The 19,659-nt window shown below is 40.8% G+C and overlaps 1 protein-coding gene across 1 annotated transcript in view; it reads left to right on the forward strand.

Annotated features, from left to right (window-relative positions):
• C1H1orf21 (chromosome 1 C1orf21 homolog) overlaps window positions 1-19,659 on the forward strand; it is a 237,053-nt gene that overhangs the window by 87,165 nt on the left and 130,229 nt on the right. The window contains exon 2 of the mRNA XM_011746348.3: window positions 7,091-7,309. Coding sequence (XP_011744650.1) covers window positions 7,216-7,309 — 94 coding nt within the window. The 5' untranslated portion in view covers window positions 7,091-7,215. The remainder of the gene's footprint in view (window positions 1-7,090; window positions 7,310-19,659) is intronic.

The raw sequence follows: 19,659 nt of genomic DNA on the forward strand, positions 1-19,659 counted from the left end.
GCTGGTGTTTTCTTCTCTTGCCTTGTCAGCCATGCATGAGCTCATGTGAACATACACAGGTAACACAGAGGAGTTTTCTGGTGCAGGAGAAAGGTGCAACACTATTAAATCCTTAGCTGAAGAACAATTATTGCACCAACTTTTTCTAATCATCTCCCTATAAGAAACACTGTTAAAATTAATTTCATTCATTAAAGGCAAGATAGAGGCCGGGCGCGGTGGCTCAAGCCTATAATCCCAGCACTTTGGGAGGCCGAGATGGGCGGATCACGAGGTCAGGAGATCGAGACCATCCTGGCTAACACGGTGAAACCCCATCTCTACTAAAAAGTACAAAAAAAAGGCCGGGCGCGGTGGCTCAAGCCTGTAATCCCAGCACTTTGGGAGGCCGAGACGGGTGGATCACGAGGTCAGGAGATCGAGACCATCCTGGCTAACACGGTGAAACCCCATCTCTACTAAAAAATACAAAAAACTAGCCGGGCGAGGTGGCGGGCGCCTGTAGTCCCAGCTACTCAGGAGGCTGAGGCAGGAGAATGGTGTAAACCCGGGAGGTGGAGCTTGCAGTGAGCTGAGATCCGGCCACTGCACCCCAGCCTGGGCGACAGAGCAAGACTCCGTCTCAAAAAAAAAAAAAAAGTACAAAAAAAAAAAACTAGCCGGGCGAGGTGGCGGGCGCCTGTAGTCCCAGCTACTCTGGAGGCTGAGGCAGGAGAATGGCGTAAACCCGGGAGGCGGAGCTTGCAGTGAGCTGAGATCCTGCCACTGCACTCCAGCTTGGGTGATAGAACGAGACTCCGTCTCAAAAAAAAAAAAAAAGAAGAAGAAATAGGGGAGCTAACTTGTGTTTATTTTTCCAGCAAATACACAATTGAAATCAACACTATTAGGCCAAAACATCCTTGGTGATCATCTTTAGACCTTATAGGGCCTCCTGAAAATTTTGAGGTTTCAGACTTGCAAGTATGTCCTAATTGAGTTAGTACCAAAAACAAAGAGCGCGAATAAATTGAATGTGGTAAGACATAGCTTTTCTTTAAGTGGTCATTTCATCCTTCATGTCATTACTTGGACATATGTTGAAGTAGATCATAGAGTCTAAGAAAGAGACTGAGACACATGAAGCCCAGCCGTGGTCCTGAGGCAGGTGTGTGGCAGCTGGGACCAGAGCTCGGGCTTCTCATGCCCTCTTCAACACTCTTTCCACTTGCCACGTCTTCTTCTTGGCCTCACACCTTACTGCCTGAATCCAGCAGAAATGTGTCCTATTGCATAAGCACTTATTGTGGTTACATTTCTGAGAGACACCTCTGTAGAATTACTATATGCGGACATGAGAGTTTTCCCATAAAGAAGGCAGAAGCCAAAATCCTCGTATCTTTGGAGTTAATAGCGTATTGTCGATTGTCATGCCGTCAGACGAGTGTGAGTCGAGGAATCAGTGTGTTCTGTGATGCCAGCGATTGCGGGGTAATGAAAGGCATGACTTTTCTAGATTATTCTCATGTCAAATGTGACATCTCTTTATGTATTATTTTTAACATTCACAATGAAATGTGAAATGGTGTTAACAGTAGCCCAAGGATACCAAAGCTTCAAGATTAGAAATCACTTTTAAGTTGCCTTTCTTCTTCCCGCTCAGTGGGCTGCTGTATTAACACTCATTATAGTGAAGCTGAGCAGATGGGCAAATAGACTGATTAGTTTTATATATGTATATGTGTGTGTGTGTATATATATATGTGTGTGTGTGTATATATATGTATGTATACACACACACACACACACACACACACACATATATATATATATATATATATAGAGAGAGAGAGAGAGAGAGAGAGAGAGAGAGAGAGATTTTTTTCCTTTATGGAGCTTAGATGTTAGCTGTTTCTTCAATAAAAGAAAGGAGTTTTTAGATGTTGCCTTGTCTCGATTTGCCTTTTTAATCAGAAGAAGAAAGGGGGCACTTTGCTCCTGATCTATTAATAATGTGGCTGTATTCTTTGCTTAACTGCTGACTTCATAGCTCTCTGTGTGCCCGTTGCAATCAGAATTTGATTTCTCTCCAGTCCTCCAAGACTCATGTTCTTTTTAGCCTAGAATTTCTTTATGGAATGTATCACTTTTAATGCATATTTTAGAAGTGTCTTTCTTGACAGGGAATTTATCTACAGTATTTTTGCCTTTTGTATCCAAAATGAAAAAGTCCATGACTAATTAGTGGAAAGTGAATTACGCATAATGTTATGTAAATAGAAATATTTTCCTATAGCCTTTTTTTTAAAAAAGTTAAAATATCTCTGATTTTTCTTAAAAACAGATTTTGCTTTTTTTATTCCTTCCCAATTTTATAAAAGTAGGATTTTTTTGATGAAACCTTGTTTCTAGTTATAAAAAACTAAGGTAATGAAAAGAACTATTATAATCTTTCCTTATAAAAGGACAAAGGTATTGCATGTGTGTAATATGTGATATGTATTCATACAAAAGTAGTGAACCTACTTGCATGGAGACAACTTCCTCATGTTGTCACATGAAGTGCTCTGGAGCAGTAGTTTCCCTTCTGATATCTGAAGCGCCTTGAGGTACAGTGTAAGGAGAGGAAGGATAAACATGCATGGTTATACATTTTTTACATTTTTAAAAAAATTTCAATTGGGCTTACAGATTTGTTGATTATTTTATCAAAAGCGGGAAAAGTGTCCTGTAAAGACGGCATTCAATTAGGCTAGCTCATGGTATCATGGATTGCACTTCTAATTACATAAGGCAAGATAACGTAGACCTATAACCATTTGGGGAGGGGTTTACGCAAAGCCATGGGGCAGTTAATTGGACCTCATGCTTTTAGAGGCACCTGATAATCCTATGATATAGATCATTTAGATTAAAGAAAAATTATCCTCAATGGGACTTAGTTTTAGACGATTCCATCAAATATCAAAGGGATGCTTCGATTTAATTCTCACACTGTGATCTGTGGCTTCAGAAGTAACATGCTGGTAATAACAACATGTGACAACAAAAGTCTCAGAGCTGCTCCAGGTCGTGGTCTCTGCATGCTTGTTTGCACCGTCAGACTTACCTCTCTCTAAGTGCTGTGGTTTCAGGAAGGTAAACAATAGAGCATGTGACGTTGGGAGAGAAAAGCTGAGTAAAGCTAATGAAAAAATGGAAGCTTAAAAAAAAAACACTGGAGTTTATGTGAAGGATAGTATAAACTGAAGGGAACGTCTTTTGAGCAGATGATTCTAGCAGTCTTTAGGGATATGTTTTTGAAGGTCTGCTCAACATGAAGTCTCAGTTGGATTGAGATTAAGTGAAAGAATTTTCAGTAGAAATGAAACCTTGACATTACATCAGGCTATAAAAGAGATACAAATCAGGGATATTTTAATCCTGTTTCTTTAGCTCTGGTCAGGTCTCTAACCTGACATTTCTTGACATGCTCCATTCCAAAGCTGAGTCAAATGCCTGTGAGGTGAACTCTCTTGTCATCCTGTATTTAAACTGCAATAGCTGCATGTTATTGCTGCAAAACTGGTCTTTCTAATTATCTCCGTCTCTGATCATTCTTGTTCTATAGGGATAGAGAAGAAAAACATCTTGCCTTGTTTGCCACTATATGCACAATACCTACCAAACACATATCTGCCACTTACTATTTTAAAACCAAAATCTGTTGATTAAATGAATGAATAATTGGACAAGTGTTTATGTGCAGAATCCAAATGACATAGTAAAAAACTTTCTTCAGTGATCTATGATTAACTTTGTGAATTAGAGATCTTTTGCCCCTCAAATGACTTCATAATTATCACCTTCAAATGGGTAAATTACTAAAATACATTCCTCATGAGGTCCTGAAACTTGAAAACATCACTCTTAAATTTGAATTGCTGCTGTAAAATGATATAGCACGTATGTTTCAGAAACAAAATCTATACCTATTTATAATTTGGTGAGAACTCATATTGAGCTATAGTGCTTTAAAATATGTGTAATTAAATTGAAATTTCTTGAGTCATCATTTGAATTGGGTGTAAATCATGTCAAATCTACTTGTTAACCTACCCCTCACCCCAATGCTTGAATAACAGAGACATTCTTTTAAAAAAACAGAGCCATTCTTTTGTATCTTATTTTTGTTAGCCTTCTGCAGTGTATTTGATTTCAAATAATTTCCACCTTTAAAATTCAAATAAAATTTTTTAATGCAAACACAACTTTTAAAGCACAGAAGAAACACCAGTAACTGCTTTCAGGAGTAGCAAAAGATAAGTCATGTCTTCAGTTCTTCCCATTGCTTCTTGGATAGCATAAGAGGCTGTAGACATGAAATTGGAAAAGCGAGAGGACTCTCAAAGAGCATTATTGTTGAGTTGTCTCTTACTTCTCAGTGTACTCTGATTCTGTTAGGATTGCCCCCTCTCTCCTGTTTTTACTTAATTTATTCTGAAAAGGTGGCAGGGAAGCCACGTAGGTTCCCCTTCTCACTTCGATCTCTCCTGCGTATGTGTAAGTGTGAAGTGGTTTTACCACACTTCCTTTTTGAACAGTAAGGAATCATGTCTGGGAGCCCACACCTGTTACCTTGCATGATGATGCTGGGGATGAGGAAACAGCGGGATGGATGCTGCCCCTGACAAGGTGCTGGCTGGGAATCCAAAACAGCAGCAGTAGCAGCAGCAATAACAACAACAGCAAAAGCAGAAGCAGCAACAGCATTGGCCGCAGCAACAAAATCAGCAATTCACAGCAGCCTCCGGGTTACAGAGGGGACTCTTGTCTTCTCCCACCTTTACAGCTGAACCCCTTGTCCTCTCCCTCTTGTCTAATATTTCATTGATGTTTCTTCAAAAACTATGACAGGTTGACAGAATGGACCTCTACACAACTAATTTAATATTTTCTCACAGTGTGCTCTAAGTTGGATCAGAAAGACTGCCTGTGGTCTTATGACATCCCATAGTTTATTTGGTTGGATGAAGGTAGCAAGTCCTTCTGCAGGCCCTTCACGAAGTATCAGCAGTCCAGTCCTCTGCCCTGCCCCCCATCCCCACCTGACCCCTCTGAAATGAACACACGCAAATGTGCCATGCTCTTCCACATTCTAGTGTCTTAGCCCAGGCTGTTCCTTGCAACTGAATAATGCTACCATCCTTTCAGCCTGGTAAATTTCTCCCAAACCTTTGATACCCTAGAAAAATACTACTTCCTTCCTCTGCCCAGTCATAATCTAATCTGCTTTTTTGAATTCTGCGTCGCCATAGATTCCTGTGAAACTTTAATCAGAGCTCGTATTACACTGTATTGCGTACAATTTTTAAAATATCAGCATCTCTTCTCCATAAGGCCCCTGAGCTGTATATACCAGTATGACTAGATCATCAAATAGAAATACTGTAGCCTTGAAGACATTACTGCTAAGTAATGGAATAGGATGTGTGTGTGTGTGTGTGTGTGTGTGTGTGTGTGCACGTCCGCAGGCCTGGATTTCATATAGTTTTGAGATGAAGACCTGTTAACATGAAGTTACATCAAGTATGGGGAGGATATAAGCATTAGTCATCTAGGAGAAAAATCTTCCTGGTTTGTAGAACTTTACCAACAAACTCTACACTTCCTAATAATAATTTAATACAACCAGTGATAGAGAATAGTTTGAAGAATTATATGAGACATGACTAATGTTACAGTCATTGCCAGTATTTACTGCAATTTGTATTTGCTTGGGTTAATTTAAGATCACTGCCTTTATATCTAAGTTTGTTTATTAGATTGATTATGCTAATTTGAAAAATTCTCTTTGCTGAGATTTTATGGTTTAAATGATTAAATTTCTACATCCAGAGCTGTCCTTAGTGCTCTAGCAAGGAGGATTTAGGAGCTCTAGTCTTCTTGGTAGAGAAAGCGTATAGCTACTGTATAGTAGCACTATCTGTGAAACTTGAGACACTTCCACTATTCATGGGCGGGGGGCAGTGGGACGTGGGTGCTGATGAAGATTAAAAGAGGCTTGATGCCTTCTTTGTACTGCCAGGACTCTGAGGAGGTAAGGACCTGTATTACAATGGGAGGGATGGGAACAAAGGAATGTGTAGGAGAGATGTTTCAAAGGAAACATTTACAAGACTGGAATAAGTCATCCATAGGCCTGGAATGGTTGGGTTAGGATGATGAAAGAATAAAACAAAAATGAGCAAGTTAAGCATAGCAAACACTCAGAATTTGAGCAGCCACCTTGGGTGGGGCAGGGAAAGGTAAAGTCACTTAAGTCAACTTGAAGATTATCTCCTTTGCGGTGTATCTGTAAATACTCTTTAAGTCTTTATGAGAGATCAGTAGAGGCACAAAGTTTACTCCAAAAGCTTGACAACTGCTTTGTTGCTTTTCTTCATATTTGACATCTTCTGCCCAATCCTTAAAACATTTGGCTAGCTAAGGAGAAAATGGACAAAAGTAAGTTTAAGACCTTGCTCCATCTCCTTCCTTTGTCATCAAAACAGTGTCACCTCAGGTAAAGTAAAATGCTGAATTATTTACAGCCTTAACCAGAAATGTATAAAATAGCCATCTTCCAGTCTGAGGAGGATGGCTACCTTTTCCTGGCAAAATTTGAGGAGCTGGGAGGGCTGGCCTGCAGGGTAGGATGAGGAAGATGAAGAGCTTTTCCCAGCCTCCTGAACTAGGTGGATCTCAAGAGTGTGCTCTCCTTCCTCGACAGTGTTTGAGATTTCAGAACATTAGTAAACCTACAGGTACTTTAAGAGTATGTGTGGCAAGCAGTAGTGCCCAAATATGTATTTGAATAAATACATATTTTTGGTATCTCCTCAAAAAGTTCACTCCTCGGCCATGTGTTACATAGGGACATGCCTTTCCATCTTGCTTTCTGAGTGGGAAATCAAGTGAGAATGGGCCATGGTGCATGTGTTTCTTCCGTGCCCACCACAACACCAGTGCAATCGATGGGTGGGTCTGTGTATGACTTCTAGTACACTGCAGGCCACAGCACACCAAGATACTGAGGCTTGTGTTTTGCTGCAGTCACCGCCCATTCTAATCTAGCTTTCTTTTCTTACAGGTGCACACATCTTGACCAACTCAGCAGCAAGGTGGATTTTCTTTGTGTTTAAAGAAAAAAAAATGTCCCTGTGTCTGTAGAGATGATTTACAGTTCAGCCCGGCTGAAGCTGACCGAATGAGACTATGGGCTGTGCCTCCGCCAAGCATGTTGCCACTGTTCAAAATGAAGAGGAAGCCCAGAAAGGGAAAAACTACCAGAATGGAGATGTGTTTGGCGGTGAGTCCTATCAAACTTGACTCTTGACCCATTGATTCTAGGCCTTTTACTTTTTTTATTGATACATAATATTTGTACATATTTATGGGGTGCTTGTGATATTTTGTTACCTGCCTAGAATGTGTAGCGATCAAGTCAGGGTATGTAGGATATCTGTCGCCTCGAGCATTTATCGTTTCTATGTGTTGGGAACATTTCAAAACCTATCTTTGAGCTATTTGGAAATATACAGTACATTATTTTTAACTCTAGTCAACCTACTCTGTTATGGAGCATTAGATCTTATTCCTTCTAAGCCTTTCACTTTTGTGACAGTGAATAATTACAGTGATTATTGGGTTATATCATCTGAGGTGAAGGGGTGATGAGACCCACTGGAAATCAGTGTGAATCTTTACTTTGGATCATCTACATCATAATTTATACAAAGTGGTCTTTGAGGAGGAACATGGAGGTCTTTTTTTTTTTTTTTTTTTTTTTGCAGGAACTAGCATTTAAATCAAGCTTCAAAGAACCAGCCGGATTTAAATTCGTACGTGGGACAGTGGCCATGGGGTGTCCTGGTAGAGGAGAACTATAGGACTAAAAACAGAAGTCCAAAAGGGGAGTGAGTGAGGATTTATAAATGAGGGAGTGAGGTGTTTTTTTAAAGCGTAATAGAGAGTGAACTATACATTTTCAGATTTTAAATAAAAATACAATGAATCCAATAATAATCTTTTAACCTCTCTCTGTTGACTCAAAATAACTTTAGGATATCTAGTGCAAAGGCCACAAATTGGCAAACCATGGCCCCATCTGGTCTGCAAATACATTTTTTTGCCCCCTTCCCAAAGAATTTTAAAATAAAAAGCAAGGCAGCCTTTAAAAATCAGGATATTTCAAATAAAACCCAAATTTCTTCAAAAGAGCTGGCAACAATAGGTCTTCATTCCTTGAGACAATAGTAGGGGGTGGAGTACCAATTGCCCCTGCAGCCAGGCTGTGGCCTCCAGTGAACGGGCTAACGCTTCCTCCCTGCATGCACACCAAGTTCAGTTTGCTCATTGACATTACCTGGCCACTTAGAGGCTTTTATGCTTGCCTGATCTTGAGATTGGCCCTTAGAGGATTATTGTGAAATTTGGATATATAAACAAAATTTCAATTAGTACAAGGCAGATTAAGCAGTTTTTGTGGAATTATTTTAACAATAATACCTACTACTTGACATTTGCATGATAGTTTTATTTATAAAAACACTTCAACTCTTACTCATTAAGGGACATCATTGAGATATGTTGTAGAACCTCACTGAGATAATGTTTACATGTAAATAACTGTAGCTGCATCATTTAGTCACTGTCAAATAATTCTACTACTTTTAGAATCTCTAGCTTTTGGTTCATTGTAATGATTGTTTTAGTCTCCTGGTGAAGAATTGGGAATGGTACGAAAGAGCTAATGCTCCCTTGAAAGTGGACTCGTGTGTTTGGGATGGAAGACTTTGTTTCACTTTGTTCCAAGAAGATGCATTAGTTGCCTGGAACAAATTCGCTTCTACTGGTAACCACCTATAGCATGGAGAACTGTGAAGAAGAGTAACATATATGAACATTTTAATAAAACTACAGTCTAGATCTTTGAAACCACAGTTTTTACGGAAAGAGTTGATTGGAACTAGAGTCATTACCATCACCCTCAAATGCTTAACTTTTAAGAGAAAATAATTTAACATCAGGGATTTGTTTAACTTCTAGCTTATGTTCTGTGTCATTATCATTTTTATAATAGAGCTACCATTTATGGAGCCGCCACCACATGTCAAACATTGTGAGGCATTTACATTCATTTTTATGTTGAATTTTCACAACAATCTTGTGAAATATGTGCTATGCAAATTTTACATACTTGGGAACTGAGCACAGAGAGACGGACTTGTCCAAGATTACCCAGCTACGAAGTGCTAGAATCCAGATTGCTCAGACTCCAAAGTCTACCTTTCTTTCTCCATGTTGTTTCCTGATGCCCTGCAGCAGCCTCCCATTGTTTTTTTTTTTTTTGAGACAGTCTCGCTCTGTGGCCTAGGCTGGAGTACAGTGGTGCGATCAGGGTTCACTGCAGCCTTCACCTCCTGGGCTCAAGTGATCCTCTCGCCTCAGCTCCCTGAGTAGCTTTGGGACTAAAGGCATGTGCCTTCCCACCTGGCAATGTTTTTTTATATTTTTAATAGAGATGGGGTTTTGCCATGTTGCCCAGGCTGGTCTAAAACTCCTGGACTCAAGCAATCTGCCCACCGTGGCCTCCCAAAGGGCGGGGATTACAGGCGTGAACCACCGCAGCCAGCCCTCATTCTTTAAAGTATGAGGGCACAAAAGTATTGATTGGTCTGTATCCTATGTGTAAGGCCTTTTGCTAAATGCCATGGAGATTACAGAGGTAAATAATCCATAAACCTTGCCATCTAGGACTTTGTAAGAAGATAAGAAAGTGTTACGAAGCAGAATAAGCCAAATACCCTAAGAGGAAATGACATACCTCACGATAACAGTCAGGGGATAGATGCTCTGCTTTAAACGGCAGAATCAGAGCAGATTTCTCACAGAGGTGACATCCAAACCTGTCCTTAAAGGACTGAAAGAAATGAATCCTGTCGCAATCTAAACTGGTAAAGGAACAGCTAGGTAATGTGAGACTTATTCAAGAATAATAAATATTCTAATTTATGGAACTAATGAATGGAACATAAACTATAAATGGGACAGAATTGGCTAGAAAACTAAGTTAGGGTTAAATTATGGAGAACGTCGAATACCAAATGACAGTCTTTAAAAAGATAACCTTAGATTGTCAGAGCAAGATTTGGTGATATTCAATATGTTGTGTTTACATTCTGCTTGGCAATGAGACTGCTTAACCATCCGTTCACAACCTGTATAGCCAGGAAGACTCTATTGTTCTAAAGCATCATGTGTATTTTGCAGATGTTAGCATCTGATAAAGGAGCTTTGTGTTAGTCAACTATTGCTGTAGACTGTAACAAACTCAGGTGCAGTCACTCGTGACTTGCAGAGTCTAATTCACAAGAGCGAGGTCTGGCATAAAGCAAGTGACTTTATTCCACAGCTTAGCTTGGGGGAAGAGGTACAGGCTCCTGCCTTTAAGGGTACTGTTTCTCTTTTGGGGCAGAAAGCATGGACTTTTAAAGGGGGACTTGGCATGAATGGCATCCAGGGGAGGGAGTAAGCAGGTGGGGGTCTGCGCGACTCGCTTTGGTGCTTAATCTACTGTAGGTCGAACTGGCGTCATTGCAAGCAGAGCTAGGTTGTATAGTGGTCTTTGTCTCAAGACACTCTCCAGTTGGGAGAGCCTTCCATCAGGGACATACTTTAGGTTGTAAATTGATTGTTGTCTCTTGAGGCAATCTCCTTGTGGGAGACAGTTTCTGCTCTGGAGTTTCAAAGTAAGCACATAGTTAGATAAGCTTCCAGTGTAGGGAGTGTCTGGTGAAGGGAAGGTAAAGGTTATGATTGCATTTCTGAAGAGCTAGATAGGAAATGGGAACAGAGGAAAAGAAGGAAAGAGAAAAGAAGAAATAATTAAATAAATAACTCTCTCTCTTAGAAAAATGGGGGTACTTGGTTATAAGACACCTGAAGCTCTCAGTCGCATTCGAAAGTAGTTGTTTCTTTCTTGATTATGAATTGGTGGGTCAGCTGCGGTGGCACTTCTCTATGTATCTCTCATCTTTCCCCAGGGACCAGCGAGCCAGTGGGGGCATGATCTCCTTTCACAGAAGGGCAAGAGTGCAAGTGATACGTGTGGTGCCTTAGACTCAGAGCTGGCGCACTGTCACTCACACCCTAGCCAAAGCAGGTCACATGAGTGAGCCCAAAGTTAGGCAAAAAAGTATACTCTGACCACAGTGCATTTACAGCAAGGGTATAGGTGCAGGGAGGGTCAAGAATTGGGGCTAAAAATCAGTTTACCCCAAGCCCACCTGGTCCTTGCTGTCTCTGTGCCTCTATGTAGTTCATGCCATAAAGTGTCAGTTAAGGCCTCTGCTAAATTTTCTTCATCTTCCCAACACCCACACTGAAATTTTATTTACTCCAGCATTCTATCATCTTGTTAATCTCTCTAACATAAATATTAGCAAGTTTGTGGGATTGTGTTAAATAAAGCAGGAATACAATGGGGAGAGAACGTCACCAATCAAGGGAGATACTTTTTCTAGCCCTGTAGGGCTCTGGGGGAAGAATTACCAGAATCCAATGTCAAGACAGTCCCAGTACTCTAGATATTACTGAATACCACATTTTAAATATGACGAGGGAAGGTCTTGTCTGTGTTTCTTCACTTAAATTAATTTGCAAGAGGAAGTTTTCAAAATCCAACAATGATCACACATGGTGGCAGATGAGTGATAGTAATAGGCCCACTTTTTAACCATTTGTAACCCATTGTTTCCGTGATCTCTTATTGTAAAATACCCCAGGGTACCTTGAAACATAACCAGCTTATTTCTCAAGATTCTGTGGGATGACTAGAGTTCATCTGCTGTTCTCGCCTGGTCTCAGTCATGCAGCTGCATACAGCTGGAATCTCAGCTGAACTCAACTATCCCAGATGGATCTGGGCTTCTGTCCACAAGGCCACTCTTTCCAGCTGGGTAGCCAAACTTTTCAGCCTGGCTTCCAAGAGAGGAAGTGGAAGCTGCCAGGCCTCTTAGGACCTGAGCTTGAAAATTCAAGAAAGCCACTTTTGCTGCCTTCTGTTGATCAAAGCAAGTCATAAGACCAGCCTAGAGTTGAGGGAGTAGAGTCACTCTACCTCCTGAGTATGTGCCCATAGAAAAGGGAGGAGTTGTTGGGAGGCGTCTTTGGAGACCAACGCCCATTGCGAGAGGAAGTTATAACTCCATGACTGGGATATATTTCAACCTGGACAATTATATTCTGCTTTCTAAAACACCCCTCTATTTTTCACCAAATAAAGTGGCCTTATTTATGCTTTAAAAGCTAAACATTTAAAGATTTTTTAAAATGTTATTACCACATGTTGTTGAAGATATGACAAAGTCTGTGCAGGATAGCATCTTTGGGGATGGCTCTGAAGTATGTATCTCTGAGTGTGTGTACACACACATTCGATCCTTTTCCTAAAGGTGTTAATTTCAGAGCTTCTGAAGACATGTTCAGGAGCTTTGATACCCAATGTGTTTATACAAATGGTATTTTCCATTTTTTGAAGCAGTTTGGGCTCCACGATGTCTTGGTTATTTAGGAGCCCCACCACAACGAATGTGTGTGACAGAGTTTCTGTAGCATGTTCTACCATGCAGAATTAAATGCTAAATGGGCATCTTGACTCCTAGATTTCAGAAAATTTAGGAGATCATTGACAAGGAGCTCCATCAGTGATATTTACTTACACATTTTCTTTCACTTTAAGTGTTGAAGCATAAAAAGTTTCAGATCTAAAGTTCTTCCTGACACACTGTGAACCTTTCAGAAGTCAGATTCACTTCAGAAGGTTTCATCTTCACATTGGAATTTTCCTTCCCTCGGTTGTCAGGGCAGATGTGAATAGTGGTCAGCAGATCTGCTGAGGTCATTCAGAGGACAGCTGAGCAGATTGCCAAGACCAGCTTGCAAAAAGTAAGTGACCAACAGGTTCAAGTTATCATGAACTGGTTAAGCAAGTTCTAGAAAGCCAAGTGCTTATTGGATTTCTTTCAACAGTCATTCTCTTAGACAACTAAAGTGGGTGCATAGAACACATTCAGGCCTTATTAGGGAAATTAGTACGTCAGACTTGAGATCATGATCTCTCCTGCAACCCGCCCCCAAGTGGGGAGAAACTCTTACAGTTATATTGACTTTCTTTTTTGCACTTTTTCTGTTTCCATTGTTTGAATAATGTAGGCTTTAAACTTGAGTCACTTTTGGCTTTTGCAGTTAGTTTCCAGATCCTATAAATCTCACCCTCTCCTAGCATTGCTTTTCCTACCACTACTGTAGTTTTGGCTGTGACAGCCCATCACCCCAAGAACTGCAGTGTTCTCAGGAGGAATCTCCTGTTAACCTCCTTTATTGCTTATTTGTTCCTTTGCTTGTTTTTGGTCTGTTTTTACTTCTTCATTTTTTTGGCACCACTATCAGATTGGCTTTTTAAAGTACTCCTCTGTTGGTATTAAATCTTCTCTAGAACTTTCTGTTTGTGCCTAGTTCTTAGCCAATAAATCCCAAGTCCTTAGTTAACATCCAAGACACCTGAAGATGGCTCATATCCACCTTTGCTGCCTGTGTGTGTGTGTGTGTGTGTGTGTGTGTGTGTGTGTCTGTGTGTGTGTATTTTGAGACAGAGTCTTGCTCTGTCGCCGAGGCTGGAGTGCAGTGGCTTGATCTTAGCTCACTGCAGCCTCCATCTCCCAGGTTCAAGCAATTCTCTTGCCTCAGCCTCCTGAGTAGCTGGGATTACAGGCAGCCACCACCACGCCTGGCTAATTTTTGTATTTTTTTTTAGCAGAGACGGAGTTTCACCATTTTGGCCAGGTTGGTCTTGAACTCCTAATCTCAGGCAACCCACCCACCTTGGCCTCCCAAAGTGCTAGGATTATAGGTGCAGCCTTGTTTTATACTCAGTTCCTTCATGATCGCCTTCTTCAGTCATCTGAGCAAGGCTGCCTTGTGAACTTATCCTGCACCTTCGCTGATCTAGGCCCTCCAGTACACAGTGACCTCTGCTTGGCACGGGCCCCTTTTCCTGACTTCATGTCTTTAAATCCTGTTCGTTTTCCAAATGTAAACTTTTATATAGAGGTTCCTCTAATACCTTCAGAAGGTATCTCTTTCCTGCCATCCCAGAATTCTTTTTATTTATTTGATTTATTTGTTTCTATGTCTAATCTCTCTTATGAGCTGGTTAGCTCCCTGAAGGCAGGAACTGCATGGTCTTGAGAGGACAGAGGGCTCCCATTTGGCCAGGGAGCTGGAGGCAGAGAGATTTTTCAGGAATCAGGTTGGGCACTGACTGAACCAGCCCTCCCGTATAACTCAGGTGGCCCGCACTGCTGCCAAGTTTGGTTTGAGGCCCAAGAGGGCCTGATGTTTATAAACATCCCTTTAAATGGAGGCGCTTAGATTATTGCAGGCGCTTAGACTATTGCAGTAAATTCTTCTGGAATGATGGTGTGAGACTGAGCAGCAGTAAAACAAGCAAGAATTTGGCTGCTTTCTTTCACTAGGACTTTGTATTGCTCTGTGGCTTCAGTTAAGTTCTGATCCTTGGGTATACCTAAATGAGAGCATATAACAGGTGCATGTGGCTCTGTGTGTGTGTGTGTGTGTGTGTGTGTGTGTGTGTGTGTGTGTGTGTGTGTGAGAGTGAGAGAGATGGTGTTATGCCGATCTATTACTCATCTAAAATGCTGTGAGACCTATTTCACAAGGTTATGGTGAAAATTAAATGAGAAAATACATCAGATTTATTCAGAAATTAAAAGCACTTGGAGGCAAAGTCACAATTCACTGTTTATGTCTCATAATTTTTGATCGCACTCAGTGAAGATGGGTTAAAGATACCTGTGTTTGTGAGACAGTAACAGAGAGAATAATGTTTGTCAGTGCAGTCCAGCACAGTAGCCATGAGCCGCATGTGGCTACTGAGCATGAGAAATATGACTAGTCCTAATTGAGATGTGCTATAAGTGGAAAATGAACTTTTAAATTTCATGTTAAATGAAAATTTAACATGAAAAAAGAATATAAAATAGCTCATTAATAATTTTGTTATTGATTACGTGTTAAATGATATATTTTAAATCTATCAGGTTAAATAAAATACATGAAGATGAATTTCACCTGCTTCTTTTTATCTAATGGGGCTACTAGAAGTATTAAAAGTACACACATACCTCACGTATTTCTATTGCACCGTGCTGGCTTATGTGACCGAGAGGTAGCAGTGGTAGTGTGAGAATTTCCTTCTCTTTCAAGTTTTCGTTTTTATTGGATCTAAGAGAAAAGGAGTTTGATGGAGGCAGTGGCCCTCATTCTCTGCTTGGAATCTCCATAGGTGGGATAGGCGTTAAGTGAGCACTAGGAGTGTACACTCAGCCTTTTGTATGTTGGTGGGGGTGGTGATCTGGAGAAAGAGGGGTACGTGGGGGATCACCAGAGAGGCAGAATTGGGAGGCAGCTTGGCCAATGAACAAGAGCAACGCCACCTTGCTCCTTTCTGTGCTGCTTAGTGGTAGACTTTAGCTGCCTCTACTGTAACTTTTTTGCTGGCAAGGGCAGCTTCTATTGGCTTCTGAAGCTGTTATTTCCCAAAGGTAAGAGAGAAAATCATTTTTCCCTTTTTCAGTTTTTAGTGAATCATAGGACGCGGTAAAGAGCCCTAAGGGCAGGAGAAGTGTTTGATGGATTTGTGATAGGCCATATTGTAGTCACAAAAGCTGATAAATTTAAGTCAAGATAAGTGAGGAACATGGTCTTGGGTTTAGGCTTTGAAAGCTCCCTGATGTCTTGAGCTGAGCCTGAGAAAGGTCTTAATGGCTCAAAGTGCACATGGGGCTCATGGAATCACAGAAGCCAGTCGACCTTGGCTCACAGCTTTAACTGCCTTCTTCTGAAGTAAAAGTGCTCAGCCCAGTGTGTGACTCAGAGAAGGTGCTCGCAAAACGTTAGTTTTATTTCCTTCTTTTAGGCGGTTCCTGGGCCATGCTGATGGCGCTCACTTTGATAGGAAAAATGAAACATGCGTGTATGTGAGCCTGGAATGGAGTGGTTGTGAATTCTGTCTTACCAGCTGGGGTTTGATTCCAGCGTCACCACTGCCTGTGCTGTCTTGGATAGGTAACTTAGCTGTATTTGTTTCCACGTCTATAATATGGAGGAAATAATGGCATCCACCACTTGGAGTTCTGAGGAGGAGCACATAGTTAATAAAGAGAGCATCCAGAAGAAGGCCAGTGCACAATTAGCATGGAAGCACTTGTTATAAATAGTAGATGGGCCTGAGTAGACTGGCCCCACCTCTTCACTCTCCTCCCCTCGGCCAGCACAAAATAGATACCATGCTGGATGCTGCCTTCATGCCAAGTTTGGTCTAGCCGAAGTAAAGCCAGCAAAAATTTCTACTTGGAAACGTTTTCTATGACAGAAAGTTAAGAAATGCTCTATACTTTCTATATTAAAAAAAATCCAAGTGCTACTTTTCCTTCCCTTGCCAGCTGGTATCATGAGCCTGTTCTTTTAAAGTTAGAGAGATAAGTGGAAAATAAGACCATTTGTCACTCCCTGCTGCCAGGCAGCCGCGTTGCAAGATGAGGGAGCACCTGAGTCTTCAGAGACCATTGGCAGGGACGCACTGGCAGGGCCTTCCGAGTCCCTTTGGTTTCCTTCAATTACTCCCTTGCCCTTCAAGTGCTTGTATTGTCTGTAGCAGTGGAGACCTGCTGGGTGCTTCCTGGCCCCCTGGCACCATTCAGTGAAAGGTGAGAGGAATGGAGCTGCAGGCAGGGCCTGCTTGGGGATGAGGGAAGTTCTCAAAACGTGCCTCAGTGACAAGAGAGGAAGTCGAAGGTTTCTTTACCCATTGCACTTCCCCTTGGAGTTATTTTCTCCTGAGTGATACTACAGAATTTAGACATTCAAAGCAATGCCTTCTTCCTGGACTCCTGGCTGGTGTAACTGAAGGGACCTGCCTTGCTATGAGTACCTCTCCAGGCAGACTCTACCTGGCCCATGGGCCTCGTTAGGCCCTGGCTGTTCTCTGTAGAGACTAGTACAGCTCCTGCCTTCTGTACCTGGAACTTTACATGTGACTGGTTATTTTGCCCCTGAACCGTTACAACTTGAATTCATGCTTTACAGTGTATAAGGCTTTTTCAAACATAGTTATTATCATGATTATCCCTACTCGATAGAAGGGGAAACTGAAGTTAAGAACTACCCCAGTTCACTAAAGAAGTGGGACAGTGGCTAGAATGGCAGATGCTGACTCGACTAAGGGAGATTCCTCCTTGGGAATAAGACACTGACATTAAGTCCAGACCAACCTTTGCTCAGAAGCCTTTGAGAAGTCATTGTTAACTGGCTACTTGAGGTCAGACTCAGCTTTTAAATGAGGATGGCTGGAGATTCTAATATGGTCATTGGGGCTGTTTTCCCTGGACCTGAAATACAGTGTCATGGTAAGCACACAGACCAAAAATCTGGCAGATTGGTTTCAGATCCCGACTCAGCTACTCACTAACATGTAGTCTTGGCAAATTGCTGAGGCTCTTTTTGCCTGGGTTTTCCCATCTGTGTAGTGTGGGGAATAAAACTAGTACTTGCCTGCCTTCATAGGGCTGTTGTGAGACTAAAATGTATTAATATTTGTAAATCTTAGCATAGTACTTGGCACATGATAAGCGCTAAGTTAGTATGCTCATCATCATATTACAGCCTGCAGTTACACAGACCTCTGACCTATGCAGTTTGCATTTCTGGAAATGGTTGCTTGGTTTCCTCTGATTACGCTGAAGGAGAATGCGTCATCAGTTTATCTGTAGATGTATAATTCTCTAAACTTAAAAGGTGATCAATTATCCATGAAATACTTATCTCTTTCTTTTAGATTTTAAGATATTTGTGTTCCTATGGTTTGTTCTTTCTCTGTTTTGACCTAGACCAGTTTCTGCACTGTGTAAGATGTGTACTTGAATATGTGTCTTAAATCAAAAGACCAAAGGACATGATTCAGGAATGATGAATATGACATTGTGCCTCATTTCTTTGAAAGTGTAGTTTAAAAGAAATCCCACCATAGAGGTTAACAAATACATTTTTCGCTTATCAACCATAAATCTCTACATGAGTGTGTGTGTCTTGTTTATCATGCAGAGGGAGATGTTGGTAGAAGTATGGAGTGAAGCACCATGAGAGGACTAGAGGCAGTAGACACAGATGATGCCCCAGTGATTGTAACAGGATAAACGCATCCATAAGCAACTGAAATAAAAAGATATACCAATTAATTGGGTACCATTTCAATTCACATCTTATTCTTTGAAGATATTCTATTTGTGATTATAATACTAAAAATGAAATCCCCCAATTTATCCCTTCATATCAGAATTTTTCAGACGAATCTAAAAATGTAACTGTCAAATAAAAAACTGTAGGCTGGGTGCGGTGGCTCACACCTGTAATCCCAACACTTTGGGAGGCTGAGGCAAGCAGATTGCCTGAGCTCAGGAATTTGCAACCAGCCTGGGCAACACAGTGAAACCCCGTCTCTACTAAAATACAAAACATTAGCCGGGTGTGGCAGTGTGCTTATGTAGTCCCAGCTACTTGGGAGGCTGAGGCAGGAGAATTACTTGAATCCAGGAGGCGGAGGTTGCAGTGAGCCAAGATTGTGCCAATGCACTCCAGCCTGGGTGACAGAGCGAGACTCTGCCTCAAGAAAAAAAAAAAAAAAAAGAAAGAAACTGTAAAAGTACTACAAAAAATACAAGTGAGTATTTTTATAATCTTAGGTTGCAAAATGTCTTTCTCATAATGCTACAAAACCCAGTACCAAAAGAAAACCTTTGTGATAAACCGTGATTATATAAAATCTAAAATTTTGCATAGCAAAAAATAAACCACCATAAACTAAGTCAAAAGACAAATGTCAATCTAAGAATAATATTTTTAATACAATTAAAGTTAATATGACTAATATGAAAAAGATCCTTCAAAATCTATAAGGAAAGAACTAACATACCAATTGAAAAATGGACAAAGTTCATGGCAAGGCAATTCAAAAGAGAAAAAATGTAAAGGGACAAAAAAAGTACAGAAAGATACTCTACTTCTCAGTAATAAAATAAACTATGAAAACAAACCAGCAAAAAAACCCAAGCAAAAACAAAACATTTTTTATCCTTCAGATTGGGCAGGAACAGGTGGCATCTGTCTCATGCTATAATGGGGAATGTCAACGCAGAACTATTTTTCTGGGGCACAAAATAGTAATATATATCGAAAATGTAAATGAGCATGCCCTTTGCCCCAGGAGACCCGCTACTAGGAATTTATCTTGAGATAATTGGACAAGTGTGCAAACCTGTGTGTTCAAGGGTCTTTCTCACTGATGAAACATGCATGGAATAGAGCCATTAGAATGATCAAGGTATTCTATATTTATTGATATAGCAAGAGGTTTGTGACAGATTATTAAGTGAAAGGAGTAAAGGGATTTTATGCAGCATATCTTGTTTGTAAATTTTACTTGTTTAAAATATGTGTAAAATTCTGTGTGAGTGCATAAAAGTATTTGAAAGGCCATTCACCAAAACGTTTACGATGGCAGTCTCTTCATTGTGAAGTTTC

The sequence above is a fragment of the Macaca nemestrina genome, chromosome 1 (genome assembly GCF_043159975.1).
Source record: "Macaca nemestrina isolate mMacNem1 chromosome 1, mMacNem.hap1, whole genome shotgun sequence".
Taxonomy (NCBI): domain Eukaryota; kingdom Metazoa; phylum Chordata; class Mammalia; order Primates; family Cercopithecidae; genus Macaca; species Macaca nemestrina.